At 36.8% G+C, this 23,424-nt stretch overlaps 1 protein-coding gene across 4 annotated transcripts in view; it reads right to left on the bottom strand.

Annotated features, from left to right (window-relative positions):
- The window catches only part of STAG1 (STAG1 cohesin complex component), a 445,812-nt gene that overhangs the window by 275,890 nt on the left and 146,498 nt on the right, over positions 1 to 23,424 (bottom strand). For all 4 annotated transcript variants that reach the window (XM_060196862.1, XM_060196869.1, XM_060196854.1 and 1 more), the window contains one exon: positions 22,997 to 23,161. In XM_060196862.1, coding sequence (XP_060052845.1) covers positions 22,997 to 23,161 — 165 coding nt within the window. The remainder of the gene's footprint in view (positions 1 to 22,996; positions 23,162 to 23,424) is intronic.

Below are 23,424 nucleotides of genomic sequence, written 5' to 3'. Positions count from 1 at the left end.
CCTAGTCCTGGAACCTCTAAGATTATGCTCGTGTTTCTTGATGTTTCTTCTCTCTGATTCCTTAATACCTCTGTTGACCTCAACTAAGTCAACATACTAGTGCTGCCATCCCACATTGTGTTACTACCAAATTCTTACTGTGGACTGTCAAAAGAAATACCAAGCCTGAGTTGTCAACTTCATCTCTCAACTCCTCAAATCTGGTGACATCGTTCCTAAGACATGGGACTACCTAGTTCTATTTTCGCTGGCACATGATCTAACAAAGTTACAGATGTTAGATACAGGCTAGAGTTCAGGGTATTGGGTACAGGTGTACATGTATCCATAAGCAAGGGGCAATTATATAACTCAAAGTAAAAGTGCTTAATAGCCACCCAGGATTAGACTTAGACCAAATAAGCCTAGAATCCTAGTAAAAGTGCCTAAGGAGGGCATCATAAATTCTCTAATAGATTAAGACTTAGACCAAATTTGCTTGACAATCTAGCAGAAAGGCCCAAAGAAGTCAGACCCCAAAAACCTAAATCTGGTGGGGTACAAATGACACTCAATGGGAGAAAGTCTAAGCTCATCAGATAAAGAAGGGACTACAAAAGATGGATAAAAGCAAGAGACTGGCTTGCTTACTAATGGCCTTTTTGTGGTCCAGGAGGTGGCACAGTGGTAAAGCTTTGGACTCTCAGGCATGAGGTCCCCGAGTTCAATCCCCAGCAGCACATCTGCCAGAGCGATGTCTGGTTCTTTCTCCTCCTAACTTTCTCATAAATAAATAAAATCTTTTTTTTAAAAATTAAGAAAATAATGGCCTTTTTGGTCAACAGCAGACCATCCTATTATCTGGAGCCCTAGTCAGGGGACCCTTGGATTCCCATACAAATAGGATGGGGCTATACCTCTAATGGATCCCTCTCTCCACCATCAATGGTCACTTCCATCTGGAATGTCATCATAAGCCCTCCTGCAGGCCATCTTAGGACCTTGCCCTGTGACAATGAGAGTGATGAAGCAGCAATGGTAGGAACTTCCCCAGTTTTTGAAGTGAGGATAGGTCATCCTGACCTGCCACTCTAAGACTGGTCCTCAAATGAGTGCAGCCTGCAATGTTCCCAGCTGTGGCCATGAACTGTGAGTTCAGACTGACAGGGACTCAGAGGTTACACAGGCTCCTGTGCTAAATATAAATATATATATATATATATATATATATAAGCACTGGGTCAGGAGAATGGGGCAAACAGTTAATTATTGTCATAGATTTTTTCCCCCCAAGATTGGGAGTTATTCTCTGCCCTGATCCAACTTTCTAGTCCTTTTCTCTCCTACGACACCATCTTCTCAGATAGTATTTTCAACACTCAAAAAGAATGGGTCAAGAGCATGACACTAGATGGTGGAAGTAATGAAGAGCCAAACTTAAATCAGACTACCACAATAGTCCATAAATACCTGGATCATGTTTACATTGCACATAACTATAACAATAGTTACCAATTTTGGTGACATGTTCCAGAGCACTGAATGACCAACTAGAGGTCATAGACACTTAAAACTTTTAGGGGGTTATCTCCCAATCCTAAGTATGAACATGTCTTACAAAGATTTTGGATGTATTTGCTACTTTCTGCTCACAATATATAATTAACACAATTCTTTCAGGATTAACAATAAATAATTGTACAGAATAAATATAAAATTAAGTGCAGTTATTACTGTTGAGGGCCAGGTCTATCTAGGGGTAGATAAAGAGTCTACAGCCATACCATCCTGAACATGATCAATCTTGTCTGATAAGGAAAGACAGAGAGTAGCTACGTTGGTTTTTGTAACCACTTGTTTCTTTTCAAAATTCACATGTAAATACTACATTTAAGTTAATATTTATTCAGGTTTTAAAAGAAATAAAAATATAGTCTGGAGAATGGAAAGCATTACAGATGAATACAAGGAATGGGGTTATTTCCAACCCTGAAAATAAACAAAAAAATTAAGGAATTAAAAATATGACTAAGAAAAAGAAGGGAAATAAATAAAGAGGACCCAAATAAATTGGATTGTAAATGAAAGAGGAGATATCACAACAGACACCTCAGAGATTCAACATATCATGTGAGGTTTCTATGAACAACTATATGCCACCAAGCTAGAGAACCTGGAAGAAATGGACGATTTCCTAGATACCCACGAACTTCCAAAATTAAATAAAGAGGAACTATATAATATGAATAGGCCCATCACAGCTAACAAAATTGAAACAGTTATCAAAAACCTTCCCAAAAACCTTCCCAACAATAAAAGTCCTGGACCAGATGGGTTTAAAAAAAAAAAAAAAGAAGGGAAATAGAAACAAGTACTGAAGTAGCAATATTAACATTCAATTGACATTAAAAATTAGAAGCACTAAACAGTAACTACATATTCCATGGAGAAAGCCTAAATATGCATGAAATTTACACAAAAGATAACAGTTACCTTTTATACTTCTCAAATACAACAAATATTAGCTATTATTTTGTTACTGATTCTCATTTATAAAGAAAAAAGGATAATTTAATTTATTTTATTTTACATACAGACAGAGGAATTGAGAGGGCAGTAAGAGACAGAACAATATAGAGAGATATCTGCAGCTATGCTTTTTTGTTTATGAACCTTACCTCTGCAGATGGGGACTGGAGCTTGAACGCAGGTCTTTGTGCACTGTAATGTGTGTTTGACCAGGTGCACCACCATCTGGTCCCTAAGATAATTTTTACTGTTAACACCATCATTATATGTACATAGGTCTATTTGTGTGCAATTGACCCATCTGCTACTAGCAAATAATGTTAGTAGTTTTATGATACACTAAACTACTTCTTATTCTTCTTTTTCAAAATATACTTGGTCACTTAAATGTAGAGTACATACATAACAAAATTTTGAAACATTTTTGGCATGATAGCTCATCTGAGAGGGTGTTAGCTTTGCCATGCAAACAATCTGGCATTAAGCCTGACAACTTCTCACCAGGAGAAGCTCTAGTGCTTTACTTCTCTTCTTCTCTCCTTTTCTCTCTCAATTTCTCTGTCTTAAAATGTTTTATTTATTTATTTTGGACAGAGACAAAGAGAAAGTGAGAGTGACGGGGAACAATAAACACTCCATAATATGTCATCTGATTTATTTCTAATTAAGAAGCACAGGGGCCCCTAGGTGGTAGCGGACCTGGTTGAGTTATAATGTTACTATGCGCAAAGACCCGGGTTCAAGCTCTCAGTCCCCAGCTACAGATAGATAGCTTTGCAAATGGTGAAGTTTCTGCAGTTTCTCTCTGTCTCCCCTTACCCTCTTGATTTATAGCTGTCTCTAGGCAATAAACAGTTTAATTTAAAAAAAATTTGAAAAGAATTTAAAAAATAATGAGAAGTACAAATGCCAATGGATTCAAAATGCCACCATTTTTGTATTTCAAAATGTCTTTGTTGGAAATTTATGACTCCAGGCTAATTTTTTCACAGATAAAGAGAGACAAATACAGATGGAAGGAGAATGACACCATAGAACAAAAGTGTCCTCTGTTATGGTGGGCACTCAGCTCTAACCTTGGTTGCACACAAGACAAAGTAGTCAAACTATCCTGGAAAGCTATTTTGCAACCGCAACAAACAGAACTTTTAAATGACAAATGTCAGTGGTACCAGAAATTTAGAAAATATTTCCAAATGCTAACAGGAATAGAGTCATTTAGTAACATTTAAATAGGGCCTCCAAAACACTAATGAACTTTCAACCCACTCACCCTAATTACAAGAATCAACCCTATGAAAACATAATGGTCATCAGATTTTCTAAATTTCAAATTTGTTTATGAAAATTAGATTATAAAACAGTGAAAACCCAGTATGAAACACTTCTCATTTTCAAAGTTCTGAACACATGGAACTTGTTAACCATGAAAAAGTACTATTGCTATTTTTGGCCCAGACTACAACTATGTAAGTCTCTCTCTTCCCTTGCTCTCTCACTCTTTTTCTGGGATTACCATGTGAGCAGATCTCAGTCTTCTTTCTTTTTCTGTACCTCTCTCTCTCATTCCCTAATATGTTTTGTTTTCAATAAAAGTTTAATTTACCTTAACACACAAAAAAGTATTATCATTATGTTTTTATAAAACAGGTACAAATTGGGACTGGCGTAAGGATCCCGGTTCGAGCCCGCAGCTCCCCACCTGAAGGGGAGTCGCTTCACAGGCAGTGAAGCAGGTCTGCAGGTGTCTATCTTTTTCTCCCCCTCTGACTTCCCCATCTCTCTCCATTTCTCTCTGTCCTATCCAACAACGAACAACATCAACAATGGCAATAATAATAACCACAATGAGGCTACAACAACAAGGACAACAAAAAGGGGGGAAAATGGCCTCCAGGAGCGGTGGATTCATGGTGCAGGCACCGAGCCCAACAACAACCCTGGAGGGGGGAAAAAAAAAACAGGTACAAATTTAACACAAGGTGACTCATCAATCATAACTATATCAAGATGATAAAAACTACTCATGGGTGATGTTGAGTTTCTTCCCAAGATATTTTTATAAATTTATGTGTTAAAAGGACTGGGTGGTAGCACACTCAGTTGTGTTAAAATGTCAATATGCATGGTGAGGGGACTCCCAGAGGCATGTCTATAGAGTAGAAGCAGCTGCACTTTGCTCTCTTGATCAACTAGGAAAAGCAATGGAAATTACCTGAAAACACAACAAAATATAGCCAGGATCTCTTCAAAAACTTACCAAGCCACAGGTGAGTATAGACACATGTGGCTTGTGGATGGAAAAGCCATGAGGGAGAGATTCCCAGGACTAAAATCTGGTGCTCAGAGATGACAGGTACCAAATTAGACTAAAAGTTTGGCAGGTACATCACTTCTGGGTGCAAGTTGAAGGAAGGAAGGGAGGGAGGGAGGAAGGAAGGAAGGGAGGAAAGAAGGGGGATAGGGAAGGAGGAAGGAAGGGGGAGGGGAGAAATCACCTAAGCCACAGGTGAGTACATGTGATGAAAAGGGGGTGAATGAGTGATTCCCAGGACTAAAAATCAGTGCTCAGACATGGTGGGCACCAAATTAGATCTATAACTGAGACACACTACTTCCAGGTCTAACTTTTGGCAACAAAAAACAATTAAAAAGAAAGAAAATCATCTTAAAACTCATTAATTTACAACTATGACTTCTTAAGTCTCTATTGCTGTTGCCCTACAGAGGCTGGAACAGCAGGAGGGAGACCCTATATTAACATCAAGATCACAGAACCAGCCTGGTGGCTCAGAATTTTAAAAATCTCCCTCCCTTCCCCAGTCAAAATATTTAAACAGGGAAATTGAACACCTTAGCCACAGCATCTCTTATTGATAGAACAAAAGAACACTAGATGTTGAAACAGAGTTATACAGACAGCAATGACAGAAACCCCAGACAGACACATATCTAGATAAAATAAGAGATAAGAGTTCAGAAATCTGATTATGAACTCACTTCAAGAAACTAAAGTTTAGGTTCAAGAACTCAGCAATCATTTTACCAAAGAATTAATTACAAAGTAGAGGGAAAAAACAAACAAACAAAAAACCCAAACAGAATTACAGGGCTTAAAGGTCACACTGACTGCAGTTCAGGTTGAGGTTAAGAGGCCTCAGAAGTAGACTTCATTAGGTGGATAAGAGACTATCAACACTAGAAGACACAATCACTACACTTCGTAAATTTAAAGCTCTTGGAATAGCTGAGGAAAAATGAAGCACTTCTCAATGAAATAGCACACTGCATCTGATAGATGAACATTGGTGTTACTGTGATCCCTGATGATCAGGGTGGGGGTGGCATATTCAAAGAAATTTTAACAGAATTTTCCATATCAGAGCAATGTTCAAAATATAGAAATTCAACATAGTGAAGCACACTTAGGTTCTTGAATTCAAAATGACACAGAGCAAGACACATTACTATGAATTGATCAAAAACCAGGGACTACTAGGGAAAGGAAGAAAATCACCTAGTAAGGCAGAACCATCAGGCTTTCACCATACTTTTGTTTTAATTGATGAATTTGAGAAGTTATTTAGTGTGACTGGAAGATGCCCCTTTACATTTTTATTCATAGAGACAAAACTGATGGCACAGAGCACTGTTCTGACATTTTAAGTGGTACCATGGATTGAACCTGGGCACGACACATGTGAAACATGCACTTCATCACTGAACCACCAACAGCCCAGATCCTCATACCTGAAATCTTGTCTCATACTGAACAGATATTTTATAAATACCAATTAACCTTAACATCTATTTCTCAGTAAGGCAGCAGCAGGATCTTCTAATTGAAAAAGAGAAAATATCCTTTACTAGTTGCTTACATGATGATGTAATTCTTGATTATTTTTCTTTATTGGGGGATTAATAGTTTATAATCAACAGTAAAATACAGTAGTTGGTACCTTAGTCTTCCTTGTAACTGGATTCGTTTCACTGAAGATGCTTTACAATTTAGATGGAAAAGAGTTCTGCCAATATTTTCCTCTAAGTATCTGATAGTTTCTGGTTTAACATCCAAGTCCTTGATCCATTTGGAATTTACCTTTGTGTTTGATGAAATATAGTGGTTCCACTTCATTCTTCTGCATGTTTCAACCTACTTTTCCAGCACCATTTGTTGAAGAGACTCTTCTTTCCCCATGTAATAGTCTGGGCATTTTTGTGAAAGATTAGATGTCCACAGTTAGGGGGCTTATTTCTGGGCTCTCAATTCTATTCCACTGATCTGTGTGTCTACTTATGTTCCAGTAATAAGCAGTTTTGATTACAATGGCCCTATAAATACAATTTGAGATCTGGAAGTGTGGTGTCTCCAGTTCTGTTCTTTCTTCTCAAGATTGTTTTGGCAATTCTAGGTATTTTCTGGTTCCAGATAGACATTTATAGCATTTGTTCTATTCTCCTAAAAAAATGTGTTTGGGATCTTGATGGGGATAGCATTAAATTTGTATATGGTTCTGGGTAGTATATTCATTTTAATGATGTTAGTTCTTCAAATCCATGAACATGGCATATCTTCCCACTTCTTTGTGTCTTTTTTAATTTCCTTGAGTAATCGTTCACTTCTTTGATTAGGCTCACTCCTAGATATTTTATTATTTTGTTGCTATTGTAAAAAGGTATTGATTTCTGGATTTCATCTTCTTCTAACTTAGTGTTTGTATAAAGGAAATGCCACTAACCTTTAATTTTGTAGCCTGACACCTTACTGTATTGCCTGATAATTTCCAAAAGCTTCCTGCTGAATTCTTTAAGGCTTTCTATGTATACCATCTTATCATCTGTAAATAGGGATTCTGAATTCTCTTCCAACCTGTATCCCTTTAATTCCTTGCTCCTGCCTGATTGTTATGGCAAGAACTTCCAACACTATGTTGAATAGTTTCATGGTGATAGTAGGCAGCACTGTCTATTACCTGACCTGAGGGGAAATGCTTCCAGTTTTTCACCATTGAGTATGATGTTGGCTGTAGGTCTATATATGGACTCTAATATCTTGAGAAATTTTTAATCTATTCCCATTTTTGTAGTATTTTGATCATTATGGGATGTTGGATTTTGTCAAAGGCTTTCTCTGCATTTGCTGATATAACCATGTGGTTTTTGGTCTTTTATTGATGTGGTAGATCACATTGATTGATTTATAATATTAAACCAACCTTGCATCCCTGGGATAAACCCCATGTTGACCATGATGAACAATCTTTTTAATGTACTGCTGTATCTGGTTGGCTAGAATTTTGTTCGATATTTTAGCATCTATGTTCATCAGAGATACCAGTCTTTGGTTTTCCTTTTTTGTTGTTGTTGTTGTAGCCCTGTCTGCTTTGGTATCAGAGTGACGTTGGCTTCATAGAAGCCAGAAGGGAGTATTTTTGTGCCTTCAATCATTTGGAAGAGTTTTAAAACTAGAGGTATTAACTCTTTCTTGAAGGCCTTGTAGAATTCATTTGTAAAACCTGTGCATAAGTTTTATGAAAATTACCCATGTTCAGCACGGAAGTAATTACAGAAGCCAGACCTTCCACCTTCTGCATCTCACAATGACCCTGGGTCCATACTCCCAGACGGTTAAAGAATAGGAAAGGTATCAGGGGAGGGGATGGGATATGGAGTTCTGGTGGTGGGAATTGTGTGGAGTTGTACTGCTCTTATCCTATGGCTTTTGTCAGCGTTTCCTTTTTATAAATAAAAATAAAAAAATTAAAAAAGAAACTAATTTATATTAGAAGTCATATATCCATACTATCTGACATAAAAATCTCTTACATCAACATTGTATAATATGTATCTCAACAACTTTTTTTTCTACCTTCTTCTTTTAACTTGATTACTCAAGATATTCATTATAATTCAGCATAAATAACAGACCACTTTACAATGGAGGAGAATGTGCTACCAACAGTTATGTCACAAAAAATCTTGTCCTAAACGGTACATAACATCACTTAAATCTTTTTATTATTTTATTTACATTTATTAACTTTTTGTTGCCCTTGTTTTATTGTTGTAGTTATTATTGTTGTTATTGATGTCCTTGCTGGATAAGAAAGAGAGAAATGGAGAGAGAAGGAGAAGACAGAGAGGGGGAGAGAAAGATAGACACCTGCAGACCTACTTCACCGCTTGTGAAGTGACTCCCCTGCAGGAGGGGAGCTGGGGGCTCGAACTGGGATCCTTATGTCAGTCCTTGCACTGCGCTTAACCCGCTGCGCTACTGCCCAATTCCCACATCACATAAATCTTATGTCAGTACTCTTAATTGGCTTATTTTAGGTGGACTCAATTACTCTTAGAGGAATTTCTGTAACATACTTAAGTAGCTGAAATCTGCAGTTACTTTGTTTTTTTTCTCTTCCTGTTTCACTCCACGATTAATCAATTCTTATTAAAATTTTTTAAAAAATCTTTATTTATTTATTGGATAGACACAGCCAGAAATTGAGAGGGAAGAGGATGATAGGGAGACAGAGAGACACCTGCACCACTGCTTCATCACTCATGAAGCTTTCCCCCTGCAGGTGGTGACCAAGGACTTGAACCTGGGTTCTTATGCACTGTAACATGTAAGCTCAACCAGTTGCGCCACCATCCGACCCCTGTTTAATCAATTCTTTTGTAACTTATGATGAAATCAGTTATGAGATATTTTGCTATTAAATTTAGCAATTCTAAAGGTATATTAAAATCACATCTTTTCAAAAATACCATCACAGTTTACTAACTGAAGAATAATCTATACTATGGCTGTTGAAGCAGAGGAGGAAAATGGCTGACTCTGAAAAACTAGGAGGTGATTATGAAAGCTGAAAATATATGGTATATGGGGTGAACATGATGGCATGCTTATTATGACAGATAACTGTAGTAAAAATGAAACTTCTTGATACTATTAATGCATGACTTTTCACAGATTTGGCAAAAGCTCTTTCAAACTACTGAATATTAATCTTTAATGTCTCTTTTGAGAAAGTTATAAAACACTGGCTCATATTTTACCATCATAAAATCAGACTATTGATATTAGAAGTAAATTACTTCCCTATCATACCATCCAGGACACCCTGTCTAGTCCTGTTAATCAGATTCTTAATATAACACATAGAATTATAGTTAAACTATTATCTGTCCAGATTTATATGACAGGGTTAATAAAAACACCTATCAAGGCAAGAATTTCTAGTACTGACAGAGAAAAGATGGAGCTTTAATAGGTAATATAGAATTTTAAACTGTATATGTTTTCAGGTCTTTTTTGAAATCAGGAGGCATTTATTTGTTTTAAGTTTTTTAGGGGGTCTCAGGGTGTGATATATACTAAATTCATATAAGTAAAAATTCAAATGTATATTTTAGCTCAATGATGCTAAACCAAACAGCTTAAGTATTATTATAAACACTTTAAATTCATCAGGAAGATAGATAGCGGTTAAAAAAAAGACTTTAATCATTAAGACTTAGAAATCCCAGATTCAATCCACTGTACCACTATAAACCACAGCTCAGCAGTAATCTGGTACAAACAATCAAACAAGACTAAGTATGTCAAATCAGTCTTTGTTTTGTTTCAAATAATTCACAATCTTCAAAGGAATACAACCACTAGAAAAATAGTTCTAATTACCACTTAGTTTTGACCTTTGCACTGAATAGCAATTTAGGTATCTTTTTTTTTCTTTAGAAAAAATCTGGGGAGTTGGGCGGTAGCGCAGTGGTTAAGCACACGTGGCGCAAAGCACAACCACCGGTGTAAGGAACCCGGTTAGAGCCCCCTGCTCCCCACCTGCAGGGGAGTCGCTTCACAAGCAGTGAAGCAGGTTTACAGGTGTCTGTCTTTCTCTCCCCCTCTCTGTCTTCCCCTCCTCTCTCCATTTCTCTTTGTCGTATCCAACAATGATAACAACAGCAACAATAAAAAACAACAAGGCAACAAAAGGGAAAATAAATAAATATAATTAAAAAAATAAAAGAAAATATCTGGAAGCACTTTTCTGTGTAATGGAACCTTTCATTTTTTTTTTTAATTAGGGGAAATAATGGTTTACAGTAAATACAGTCAGTTGCTAATACATATACAAAATTTCTCAATTTTCTGTAAACCCTCTCATACCCAGCCCAGGTCCTCCTCCACCACTATGCATCAAAACCTGAATACACTCCTTTCCTGAGTCCTTTCTGTTGGTGCATTACATTAAACCCAAATTCTACTTTGTGTTTCCCTTTTCTGTATTTATTTCTCAACTCATTCTCATGAGTGAGAAATCCCATATTTGTCCTAATCTTTCTGGCTTAATTTAACATGATTCCTTCAAGCTTCATCCAGGATGAGGTGAAGAATTTGAATTCATCATCCTTAATAGCTGAGTAGTAATCCATCATGTATAGCACAACTTTTCATAGCCACTTATTGTTGAAATGTAGGTGGCTTCCAGGTTTGGGCTATTACAAATCATGCTGTTAACGTAAGTGTACAAAAATCTATTGGGATGGGTGTATCTGATTCCTTAGGATATATCCCAAGGAGAGGAACTGCAGGATCATAGGGTAGGTCCATGTCTAGCCTTCTGAATGTTCTGCAGACTGCTCTACAGAGGGGTTGCAAGAATTTAAATTCCCACCAACAGTGTAGGAGGGTTCCTTTGTCCCCACAACTTCTCTAGCATTTGTTGCTGCTACCTTTTCTGATGCATGACAAGTGGTATCTCATTGTTGTTTTTATTTGCATTTCTCTGAAAGAAATGGTTTGGAGCATTTTTCTCATATATCTGTTGGTAGGTATCTAGGAAATCGTCCATTTCTTCCAGGTTCTCCAGCTTGGTGGCATATAGTTGTTCATAGCAGCCTCGCATAATATGTTGAATTTCTGTGGTATCTGTTGTGATATCTCCTCTTTCATTTACTATCTGATCTATTTGGGTCTTTTCCCTTTTCTGTTTTTTTGAGTCTGACTAAAGGTTTATCGATTTTGTTCACTCTTTTGAAGAACCAACATTTACTTTCATTGCTCTTCTGCATGTTTTTCTTATTTTCAATGTTATTGATTTCTGCCCTAACTTTAGTGATTTCTGTCCTGGTTGCTTTAGGATTCCTTTGTTCTTCTTCTGGGTCTTTAAGATGTGCAATCAGGCTGTTTATTTGTGCTTTTTCTTGTTTTCTAATGTGTGCTTGTATGGCTATAGATGTCCCTCTCAGTACTGCCTTAGCTGTGTCCCAAATATTTTCATAGCTTGTGTCTTCATTTTCATTAAACTCTCAGAACATTTTGACTTCTTCCTTTATTTCCTCATTGACACAGTAGTTGTTAATTAGTGTATTGTTGAGCTTCCACATTTTGGGACTATTACTAATCTTTTGTTGATTGTTCTATGTTAGTTTAATTCCACTGTGGTCTGAGAAGATATTTGGGATGATTCTTGAATTTGCTGATGCTGTATCTGTGGCCTAACATATGGTCTATCCTTGAGAATGACCCATGTGAACTTGAGTAAAATATGTATTCCAGTTTCTTGGGATAAATGACTCTGAAAATGTCCAATAGTTCTAGTTTATCTATCTCCTCATTTAGCTCCCTTATATCTTTACTGATTTTCTGCCTGAATGATCTGTCAAGTTGAGACAGTGGGGTGTTGAAGTCCCCTACTATGACTGTGTTCCTGTTAATATAATGCTGTAGACGTTTGATGTATTTAGATGCCTTCTCATTGGGTGTATAGATGTTAATAATTGTTAAGTCCTCTTGACTGACACTCTTCTGAGCATTAAGTAGTGTCCATTCCTATCTTTTTAAATCTTATCTATTTTAAAGTCTATTGTGTCAGATATGAGAATAGCTACTCCTGCAATTTTTTTGTGGGCCATTGGCCTGTATAATAGTTTTTCATCCTTTCACTCTGAGTCTGTGTTTGTCCTGTTGAGTTAGGTGGGTTTCCTGTAGACAGCATATTGCTGGGTTGTGTTTTCTGATCCATCTTCCTACTCTTTGTCTTTTAATAGGTGAATTCAGGCCATTGACATTTATTGATATCAAAGATTGAAGACATTTTAATGCCATTCTTGTAGAGTTTTAGAGTGTTCTGATCTATGGCCTATTTATGGTGGTCTGATTGTTTATAAGAGACCTTTCAGAACTTCTTACAGGGCAGGCTTGGTGATAGTTGATTCCTTCAACTGTTGCTTGCCTGAGAAGGTTTTGATGCCTCCATCTAGTCTGAATGACAGTCTAGCAGGATATAGTAGTCTTGGTTGAAAGCCGTTTGCATTGAGCACTGGATAGATATCTTGCCATTCTCTTCTGGTAGTAGTGTTTGTGTGGAGAAGTCTGCTGCTAATCTTATGGGTTTTCCTCTGTAGGTGACTCTGTTTTTCTCTTGCAGCCTTCAGGATCCTTTCTTTATCCTTATTCCTTTCCATTCTCAATATCATGTGTCTTTGTGTCTTTAAGTCTGGGTTAATTCTGTTTGGGAACCTATGGACTTCTTGAACCTTTATGTCTTTGATGTTATCTAGACTAGAGAAGTTTTCAGCTATTATGGCCTGAAGAATGCTTTCTTCCTCTCCCTCTCTTTCTTCCTCTGGTAAGCCAATAATGCGTATATTGTTTCTTTTCAAGTCATCCCATAGGTTTAAAGTTAAAAAAAAATTTATTTATTCTCTTTTTGCTGTCCTTGTTGTTTTACTGTTGTAGTTATTATTGTTGTTGTTACTGATGCCATAGTTGTGGATAGGACAGAGAAAAATGGAGAGAGGAAAGGAAGACAGAGTGGGGGAGAGAAGGATAGATACTTGCAGATCTGCTGCACTGTTTGTGAAGTGAATCCCCTGCAGGTGGGGACTTGGGGCCTTGAACTGGGACCCCTGTGCCAGTCCGTGCACTTTGTGCCACCTGTGCTTAACCCGCTGCACTACTGCCCGATACCCCCAGGTTAAATTCTACATGGTGGTGATGTACATCTTTTTAATATACTGATGTATCCAGCTGGCTGTAATTTTGCTCAATATCTTAACATCTACATTTATCATAGATACTGATCTATAGTTTTTTTTGTGTGCGTGCTTCTGAATGCTTTTGTTGTGAGGATGATGTTGGTTTTTAGAATGTGGGAGGTAGTATTCCTATATCTTCAATGTTTAGGAAGAGCTTAAAAAGTAAGGGTATTAGATCTTCCTTGAAGCAATTCAGTACTGCTAATATTGGACTACTGAATTATTATAGGAGGAGAACAAAGAATTAGATGAAGCTTCCAAAGAATTCTTTTAAATATCCTAAATCAACTGCCTTGGTACATTTCTTTAAAATTAACTATCAATTCTTCTTTAAACTCTCCTAATCTACATTCATTTAAAAAAAAAAATTCTAGCAATAACTCCAGACTATGAAAACCTCTTTATTGCTCTAACAGGCCCCTGGAATCAAAGTCTAGAAAATAATGAGTAGTTACACTTATTAATTATGTAATTTTATAAATGAACTATGATTTTGAACTGTTTCATGGTTTCTGATTTACACAGAATAAAAATTCGTAAACATGGGAAGAAATTATACAAGCACAGTTAACTCAACTTTACTGAGGAGAACAAAGGGAAAATCTTAAAGAAATCTCATGTATCAACGAATTTTTCCTTAGACATGTGATGTTTTCTGTGTTTCAAATTTCACTGAAAGTTTAAGTAAGGTATTTTCATCAGAAATTTAAAAATAAGCCAGGCTCCCTCACCTTAAAATGAGTGAAATGTATAATATTCATCCAAATATCTAAACAATAGTATCCATATCTATGTTCATAAAGGTCATTTTTTTCTTATAGTAATTTAATAAAACCATTATACATACACATGTACATTATTTGACTATTATAATCACCAACACAGAAAGTCTTATCTTTAGTTATAGGATCTGCCCCATCCTAAGCTGCATATGGGTCCCAGATCAAAATAAATTGATGGGGTTTACAGTCAACAATATGTATACCCCTTTCCCATTTTAGGGAGCTACTCTCTTCCCTGATCCAGCTTTCTGTTCCTTTTCCAGCCATGACATCATCTCCCCAGACAATAAATTGGATCCACCTGCATATCAGATTTCAGGCTCAGGGGAAAAACAACAACAGCAACAAAAAACTAGTATAGCCACAGGCCCTTTGGAATATAACTAAAAAATACCTAATAGCTATCTATAAAATGGAGGACCCCCCCCTCCCAATCTTCATCTGCACTTTTCCAGCCTTTAGGGTCCATGATTGGTCAACAATTTGTCTGGCTTTGTATGTTAACTCTCATTTTAGCTACCAGGTTCCAGATGCTAGCATGATGCCGACCAGAATTCCCTGGACAGACAACCCCACCAATGTGTCCTGGAGCTCTGCTTCCCCAGAGCCTCATCCTACTAGGGAAAGAGAGAGGCAGGCTGGGAGTATGGATCGACAAGTCAACGCCCATGTTTAATGGGGAAGTAATTAGAGAAGCCAGACCTTCCACCTCCTGCATTCCACAATGACCTTGGGTCCATACTCCCAGAGGGATAAAGAATAGAAAAGCTATCAGGGAAAGGGATGGGATACGGAGTTCTGGTGGTGGGAATTGTGTGGAGTTGTACCCCTTTTATCCTACGGTTTTGTCAATGTTTCCTTTATATATATATATATAAATATAAAAAGATCTGCCCTAGACGATCTGTATAAAACATAACCTGTCTATAAAGATGGTTATTTAGGTTATATCATAATATCGAAAACATCAATGTCAGTTTAAAAACATAGGCTTGATATCAAACTACATAGTCACTATAGCAGTGTATTTACTAAAGTTTAAACAAGTAGAAAACAGCAGGTACCTATTGAAATGATTGAATATCAATTGTCAAAACTGCTATTTTTTATGTTCTTTTAGTACTTTTTTTTTTTTTAGTCATGAGACAAGGAGAAAGCTAACCTGTTATTGTGCACAACTTGTATGTCTAAGTCCAAGAAACTACAAATTCAACCCCCAGGATTATCATAATGCATACGTAAGCAATGTTATAGTCTCTCTCACATATTAAATAAGTATTTTTGAAAATAAGAATAATAGGTAATGCTATTATCCTACCACTAATCAACAGCCTTTATAATGCACTGTATTCTGTAGAGATTAAGCAAAATTAAATTATTTAGTGCATACCTTCTTTTTAATGAAAAGTAATGGTATTATGGCGAGTTTGTGTTTTCACTCTAATAGTATGTGTAATTATGATGAAACAAATATATTACTCAGTTCACCTTAGTACATGGTAAATTCCTATCAATGGAATGGTTGTAAGAAGTAGACATTGTTCTACTCTCCTTTTCTTCTCACTGAGTAGAAACCTACAAACAGCAAGAGACACTATAAGAGAAAGAGGAACTGAAAACAAAAAAAAAAATCACTGTATCTTCCTGGCCCTATCTGAAATGAAAATGAGGGAGAGGAGTAGGGAGGGAAGAAGGAAGGAAGGAAGGAAGGAAGGAAGGAAGGAAGGAAGGAAGGAAGGGAGGGAGGGAGGGAGAGATGGAGGAAGGAGAGAGGTAGGGAGATAGGGAAGGAGGAAGAGATAGCATAATAGTTATGCATAGACTCTCATGCCTGAGGGTCAAAAGTTCCAGGTCCAATATCCTGCACCACCATAAGCCAGAGATGAGCAGTGCTCTAGCAAGAGAGAGAGAAAGAGAAATGGGATAAATCGTGAGTGTGTAAATCCTCCAGTGAGAAAAAAATATTGCTATTTGCTTTCTAAGAAAGGTATAAAAACTAGAATTAAAGTGCTTTAACCAATTAGCATATTGTTCACACCTTTTACTAGAATAATACAAAAGTTAATCAAACTATGAATAAGAAATATAAAACCGTGGGCTGGGGAGACAGCATAATGGTTATGTAAAACTTTCATGCCAGGTGCTCTGAATTCCTAGGTTCAATCCCTAGCACCACCATAAAGCACAGATAAGCAGTACTCTGGCCTGTATCTCTCTTTCATTAAAATACAATAAAATAAAAAAGAAATATAAAAGCTTATGTAAGCATCTAATATCAAAAATGGTTTCTCATTAAAGCATTGCTCAACAAACTGCAAAACAATTTTTACTTGCTCATTTTCCTACTTGGCTAAAACAAAATATATATAATTACACATGTATCTTTTTAAAAAGCAGAAAACTTAATCCAAATACTATATAAATATATACACATTATAATATGGAGAAATGCAGTTTATGTTTATAACTTGATTACACTGAAGGTTTTTTAAAGTTATTAAACTGAAAGTGAAATAACACTGGCACAATTCCAAGTATCAGCTTAAGATATGCACAAGATGATGAACTGTGACTGTGGAACTTAAACAATTCAGGAATTGAAATATATTTTAGCTGTATCCCTAACAGGAATAAGCAATGATTATTACATTAAAATATAATCCTTAAAAATATATATATAATCACTTATGGGGAAAGCTATGGGATACAAAATTGTGAACATTTCTAAAGATCAAATTAGGATAACCGCGATTGTAAGTATCCTAACGTATGATGGTTTAATAATTCCTGGCAGATGTAACCATTTCCCTTACCCAATTAGTATTTATGATGTTCTTTCATCATCAATCTTTGATGTGTGATCTCTTCACAAGAACAGCAAGAAGCTTTCTTTTGGCACAATCTGATCCTAATGTGCTCTAGCTTTTGCTTTACTCCTTCACATTTTATTAAACTGGTTACATTAAGAAAGTCACAAAAATTAGAAAAGTAACAATATATAAATATTTATGTATAAAACTTGACTAATATCACCTGTAATAATGGTGAAATGAAGCATACTAAGTGACAATATCTGGATGAAATCTCTCCAAAAAGATGTGGTTTGGTAACCTTAGATCCCATTTTAATTAAGAAGCATATATGTTAGTGAGATGGAAAGTAAAAGAATTACTAATCAAGGCCTGAGGAGAAATAGCAGCAGTACTATATAGGACTTATATGTGAGATGTACCAGTCTCAATCCTGGCACCAATATAAAGAGTGGTGCTCTGGTTAAAACAATAAGCAAAAGGGCTAAAGACACAGCAAGTAAAAGGGCTAAAGACACAGCTCACCAGATAGGGTGGCTGCCTTGCCATGCAGGCAAACAAGATTCAAGTCCTTACAGAATAGATATGGGAGGTCCCATGACAGAAGAGGAAGCTCTGGTGCTGTGTTTCTCCTCTTCTCTAACTGAATGGAAGAACTCTGACCTGAAGACAGTAAAGCTGTGCCTGAGTAAGGCCCTGTTTGTGCATAAGAAAAGAAATAACAGCTCTACAGATAGTGCATAAGATTTTCATGTCTGAGACTCCAGATCTAATCCCCATATTGTATGTACCATAGATAAATAAATATATATCTCAAAACAAGACAAATAATTAAGTTTTAAAATACTTGAATTTTCTCATGAAGACCAGAATAAACCAAGAGATAATTCAAGAAGATGCTTAATCTTTTGTTTGTAATAAAACAGAGTGAGTCAAAGTAACTTGTGCTCAAAATAACACTATTATATAGCTAAAATCCTTTAGCCTTCAAAAGTAATCCATCACCTTCAAATGATACTGAGTTGTTGTTTTTGATCTTCCATTTTAAAATGGAGAGTTCAAGTGTGTCTTTCTTTAATTCGTTAGTCAAGTTTCTTGCTCTTGGACCAAGTGGAAGGAGAAAAATTAGAAACAGTTCCTTAAGAGACGTTGGGATGTAAAGTCAGGAAAAGAAGAGGCCTTGGCCATCCCATCACCTGGGGCCCTAGTCAGGTAGCCCTGGGATTCCCACACAGACATGATTAAAATAGATCCCTCTCTCCACTGTCACTGGTCATCTCCATCAGTAACAACAGTAATGGCCCCCATAGGACCTTGCCTTCAACGTGGACCAACAATGTTAGAGACTGTTCCATCCTTCAAAAGAAGGTTGGTTAACATACTCTACCACCCGAGGAAGATGGGTCCTGAAATTGGTGCGACCTGGAATGTTCCTACTCGTGACCACAGAAAGTGAGCTTGGACCTACAGGGATGCAGAGGTTCCATAGGCTCCTATGCTGAATATGGGCCCCAGATCAAATAGCTGGAGTTTACAGTAAATAATAGTTATACACTTTTCCCATATTTGGGAGCTACTCTCTTCCCCAATCTAGCATTCTAGCCCTTTTTCCAGCTAAGACATCATCTCTCCAGACAATAACTTGGATCCAACTATGTATCAGATGTCAGGCTCAGGCAAAAACTTGTATAAAGTTATGGGCCCCTTTGGAATATACCTAAAATAGACCTACTAGCTATTTCCAAAACAGAAAACCCAAATTGTCATCTGCAATATTCTTGCCTTTAGGTTCATGATTAGTCAATAACTTGTTCTACTTTAGAACTTAACTCTTTTTCAGCCACCAGGTCCCAGATGCTACCATGATGCCACCTGGACTTCCCAGGCTAGATGATCCTACCAATGTGTCCTGGAGCCCTGCTTCCCCAGAGCCCCGTTGCACTAGGGAAAGAGAGAGACAGACTGGGTGTATGGACCGACCTGTCAATGCCTGTCAATGTCAATGTTCAGTGGAGAGGCAATTACAGAAGCCAGACCTTCCACCTGCACCCCATAATGACCCTGTGCCCAGACTCCCAGAAGGATAAAGAATGGGAAACCTACCAGGAGAGGGGATATGGAGTTCTGGTGGTGGGAATTGTGTGGAGTTGTACCCCTCTTACCCTATGGTCTTGCCAGTGTTTCCATTTTATAAATAAAAATTATATTTTTAAAAAAAGTAGCCTTGGGAACATAAATATTAAGAATAGAGGAGAATGGATGAAACGAGAGTATCATTGGCCATATGTCTTGGATCATTAATCAAGTTTCAGGGGAGACGGTCCAACATTCCACACACCACATGAAACAGTAAAGGTAATTCCACGAATGGTGGATTGGTGCTTTGTACTAGTGCTTTCTCAGTTTATAGGTCTCCATTATAAAACAGCTTCTGCCAGCGAAGTGGCAATCTTAGAAAAATAATCAAATTTCACTTTCTAAGTGGTTCTGAGTCCTAGCCTCTTATCTTCCCTACTACAAAAGGATGCTAAATTCATCCACCTCTCCCAATTCTTGATACCCACCTTCCACATATACTCCACAGCTTCACCTTGACTTTCAAGGCTGAAATGCCAACTAAAACAGCCACAAAGACCACATGAATGACAACTCTATAGCTAGCTGTCAAATGTTTCATGGAGGGATGATGGTGGAGTTCTGGTCCTTGTAAAAATCAACAGAGACCGCCATAGAAGCCCAAATTAAGAATATCACTCAGGCCAGGCAGTGGAACATCTGATAAGAGTTCATACTTTATCATGCACAAGGACCAGGCTTCAAGACCCTGATCCATACCTGTAGGGGAAAAGTCTCATCAATTGTGGGGGCAGGGCTGCAAATCAGTCTCTCTTTCTCCATCTCTATATTCCTTCCCTCTCAATTTCTCTGTCTCTATCAAAGAAAACACAGAAGGAGGGTGGGGAAGGTCTTCAGAAGTGTTAGAATAATTGTGTAGGCACTAAACTCCAGAGATAATCTAGGTGGCAAAAATTAAAACAGAACAAACCACAATTGCTACCATCAAGGGAGAGTATTTCATCCTTGGTCCTCCACTCAAATTATATAAAGATAGCAATATCCACTACATAGAGAACCTTCTGAGAGTGGTTCTACTATTGAAGAATGCAAATGGTAAGCTACTTATCCTGAACAAAAACTCTGCACTTGAAATATAACCTGTTTCAGTCACAGATTCTCAGTTTAAGTTTAAAGCACAGACATCTGAGTGATAAGACTGCAAAAAATGTATAGTGTTATAGGCTCAGATCTTTATTTTCAAAATCAAGGGTGCCCATCAGATACATCCTCCAGCAAAGGCATCTGGCTGCACTGGTAGAACTTCAAACACCATTTGTCTAAACCAGGGTTTGGGACCTCATGCTCAATACCAAATCCACTGTGTCACCTCTTGGGCTGCTGTGCATTCTATTATAAGAAATGCCCTTAGCAACTGCCTCCTACTAACTTACAAGTCTCATTTCAGTGTTTTGTTATGTCAGTTTTTATCTGTTCAGGCAAATCTCCCATAATATTGTCCTCTATACAAGCCTAAATGAATTAACAATTCTATATTATCACTCTTATAAAACTATTCCTGGGGACTGGGTAGACAGCATACTAGTTATACAAAATATAATCCCATGCCTGATGTTCCAAAGCCCTAAATTCAATCCCCGTACCACCAAAAGCCAGAGCTGAGTAGTGCTCTCGTAAAAAAAAAAAAAAAAAAAACCCAACTATTTTATAACATTTGTTCAACATGAGAAAATGGTCCAATGAGGACAGCAATGATTTTACTTATTTTTAATTACCACCAGGGTTATTGCTGGGGTTTGGTGCTTACAAGACAAATACACTGCTCTTGGCAGTCATGTTTTCTTTCTTCCTTTTTTCTTTTTCTTTCTTTCTTTTTTTAAAAAAATAGAGACAGATATTAAAGCAGAAAGTATAGGTGGAGAAACACCTGCAGCACTGCTCCACCGCTTCTGAAGCTTCTCCTTGGTGATTGAGGACCTGGAATTTGAACTCAGATCCTTGTGCTTCGGAATGAGTATATTCTACCCAATGTGCCACCACCCAGCCCCAGTGATTCTACATTTGTTCATGCAAAAATTATCTTGCATAGCCTCCAGTTATAGGAAGTGGATAGTAAACATAGTCAGCAAAGTTGATTTTTTCTTTTTTACAATTTTGATATGAAGAAAAATGCTAAAAGAGAGCATGGTTAGAAACAGCTGAGGAAATCAAGAAATTGTAGAATATTATATAATCAAAAGAAATTATGCTATTTAACACAAAACTTGTCAAAGTTTTCATAATCAGCATTACTCATCAGTTAATTTCCAAACTTACGATGAAAATCTTAATTTTCAGATGTATTTCAAAAACACATAAAATGTTACAGCCACATTTGTTTGTTAAGTTACAGATGAAGTATCCCAATACCTGTGTTGTCCTATTCTGTTTCTTAGTAAATAACTAATAGCAAATCTGACGTTAAATAATCTTATAAATCTAGAAATAGTAACATTATTTTTTATCATGTAGCTTGCTTATCTCTTTTTTATATATAAAATGGAAATATTGACAAGACTACAGGGTAAGAGAGGTACATTTCCACACACTGCCCAGCCCCAGAGCTCCCTATCGAATCCTCTCCCCTGATATCTTCCCTATTCTTTATCTCTCTGGGAGCACTAACCCAGGATCATTGTGGGGTGCAAAAGGTGGAAGGTCTAGCTTCTGTAATTACTTCCTCATTGAACATGGGCATTGACCAGTTAGTTGATTCATACTCCCAGCCTGTCTCTCTCTTTCCCTAGTGGGGCAGGGATCTGGGGAGGTGGGGCTCCAAGGCACATGGTGGGGTCCTCAAAATCTATCCACAAGTAACTACCTGGAGCTCTAGTTCATTCATATTAGTGGCTGTAAAGAATTGAACCATTAGACTATACCATATTTTTATTTATCAGTTGTTCTATTTGCAGACATTTAAAGATTTTTACCAACACACAATCCTCTATAATATTTTCTAGACTTCTTTTTCTTTGCAATTAATAATGAAGCAACATTCTTGCATCTCGCTCTCTCTTAAAAGGTACATAGATGTTCTCTAAAGTGTTACATCTAGAATTTGAACTATATTCTCAGTTTTGAAAAATCACAAAAAGAAGTGGCTCTCCTAGTGTGGGTATATCCCTCAAAAATTTACTAAACGGAAAGTATATACATAGTATGTCATTCAATTTCTCGACACTGCCAAATTTCTTTCAAAGGAGTTACTCCCACAAGTTGCTACACTAGTCTTCCACCTACTTCAAGATTCTCAGTTTGAGGATAAAACTCAAGACTATTCTTATAATACAATATAAGCAGTAAAAATATGCTTTCGCAGAATTAATGATTCTACTGAGTAAACAGAAAAGTAAAATTATAAAGCATGTCATTCACAAATCAAGAAGTATTATTTGTACTTATGATAATATTCTATTTCAAAATGCTATTAATAGCCTTTCAAATCTTCAATATATAATTTTATTATATCAAACTCAAAAATTTCATTGCTTAAAAGCAGTAAAAACATTATTTAGCAGCTACTATTATTACTGAGTCAATTTTTTTTTAACACAAAGTAATCAAAATCTCACTATTAAACAAAATGTCTTATCTGGCATTCTATAAAATTAGTAAGTATAACAGCCTTAACAGTTACTTGATTAAACAATTAACAATAGTATATAAAATATCAATATACAGAATAAAAGGTTCTACTTAAGGTTAGTAACTGTACTGTTTACAAATAAAACTGAACTTTACCTGCATTGCACTTTTGCCCAGCTTCACCACTTCAAATAATGTGACAGGCTCCCCTTCACCATTCTGCTGTGGGTGCCCATTAGTTCTTCCACGACCTGTTCCTCTAATTCCAGTATCAATTCTACTCTTTTCTCCTGGAGATTTTCGAGGTTTCTTATTTGTAGACTGAATAAAAAGATAATAAAAAATAAATTAACTGGATGTAGGAACACTTTGATTTAAGCAGATGCTATTACAACTAAGAAACTCGAACCTTTATAAAAGGGAGCTTTCCAGCATGCTTCTAGCGATTAAAAACAAACTGCAAACATCAAATATATAACATATAATGCACAAAAAATAAAAATTGGGCACCAGCTGTGGCACACCCCTGGTTGAGTACACACGTTACAGTTCACAAGGACCTAGCTTCATGCCCATCTCTACTC

This window comes from Erinaceus europaeus, chromosome 1 (assembly GCF_950295315.1).
Source record: "Erinaceus europaeus chromosome 1, mEriEur2.1, whole genome shotgun sequence".
NCBI classification, from domain to species: Eukaryota; Metazoa; Chordata; class Mammalia; order Eulipotyphla; family Erinaceidae; genus Erinaceus; species Erinaceus europaeus.
The sequence above is the reverse complement of the archived record's forward strand: the minus strand, read 5'-3'. Positions and strand labels throughout refer to the sequence as shown.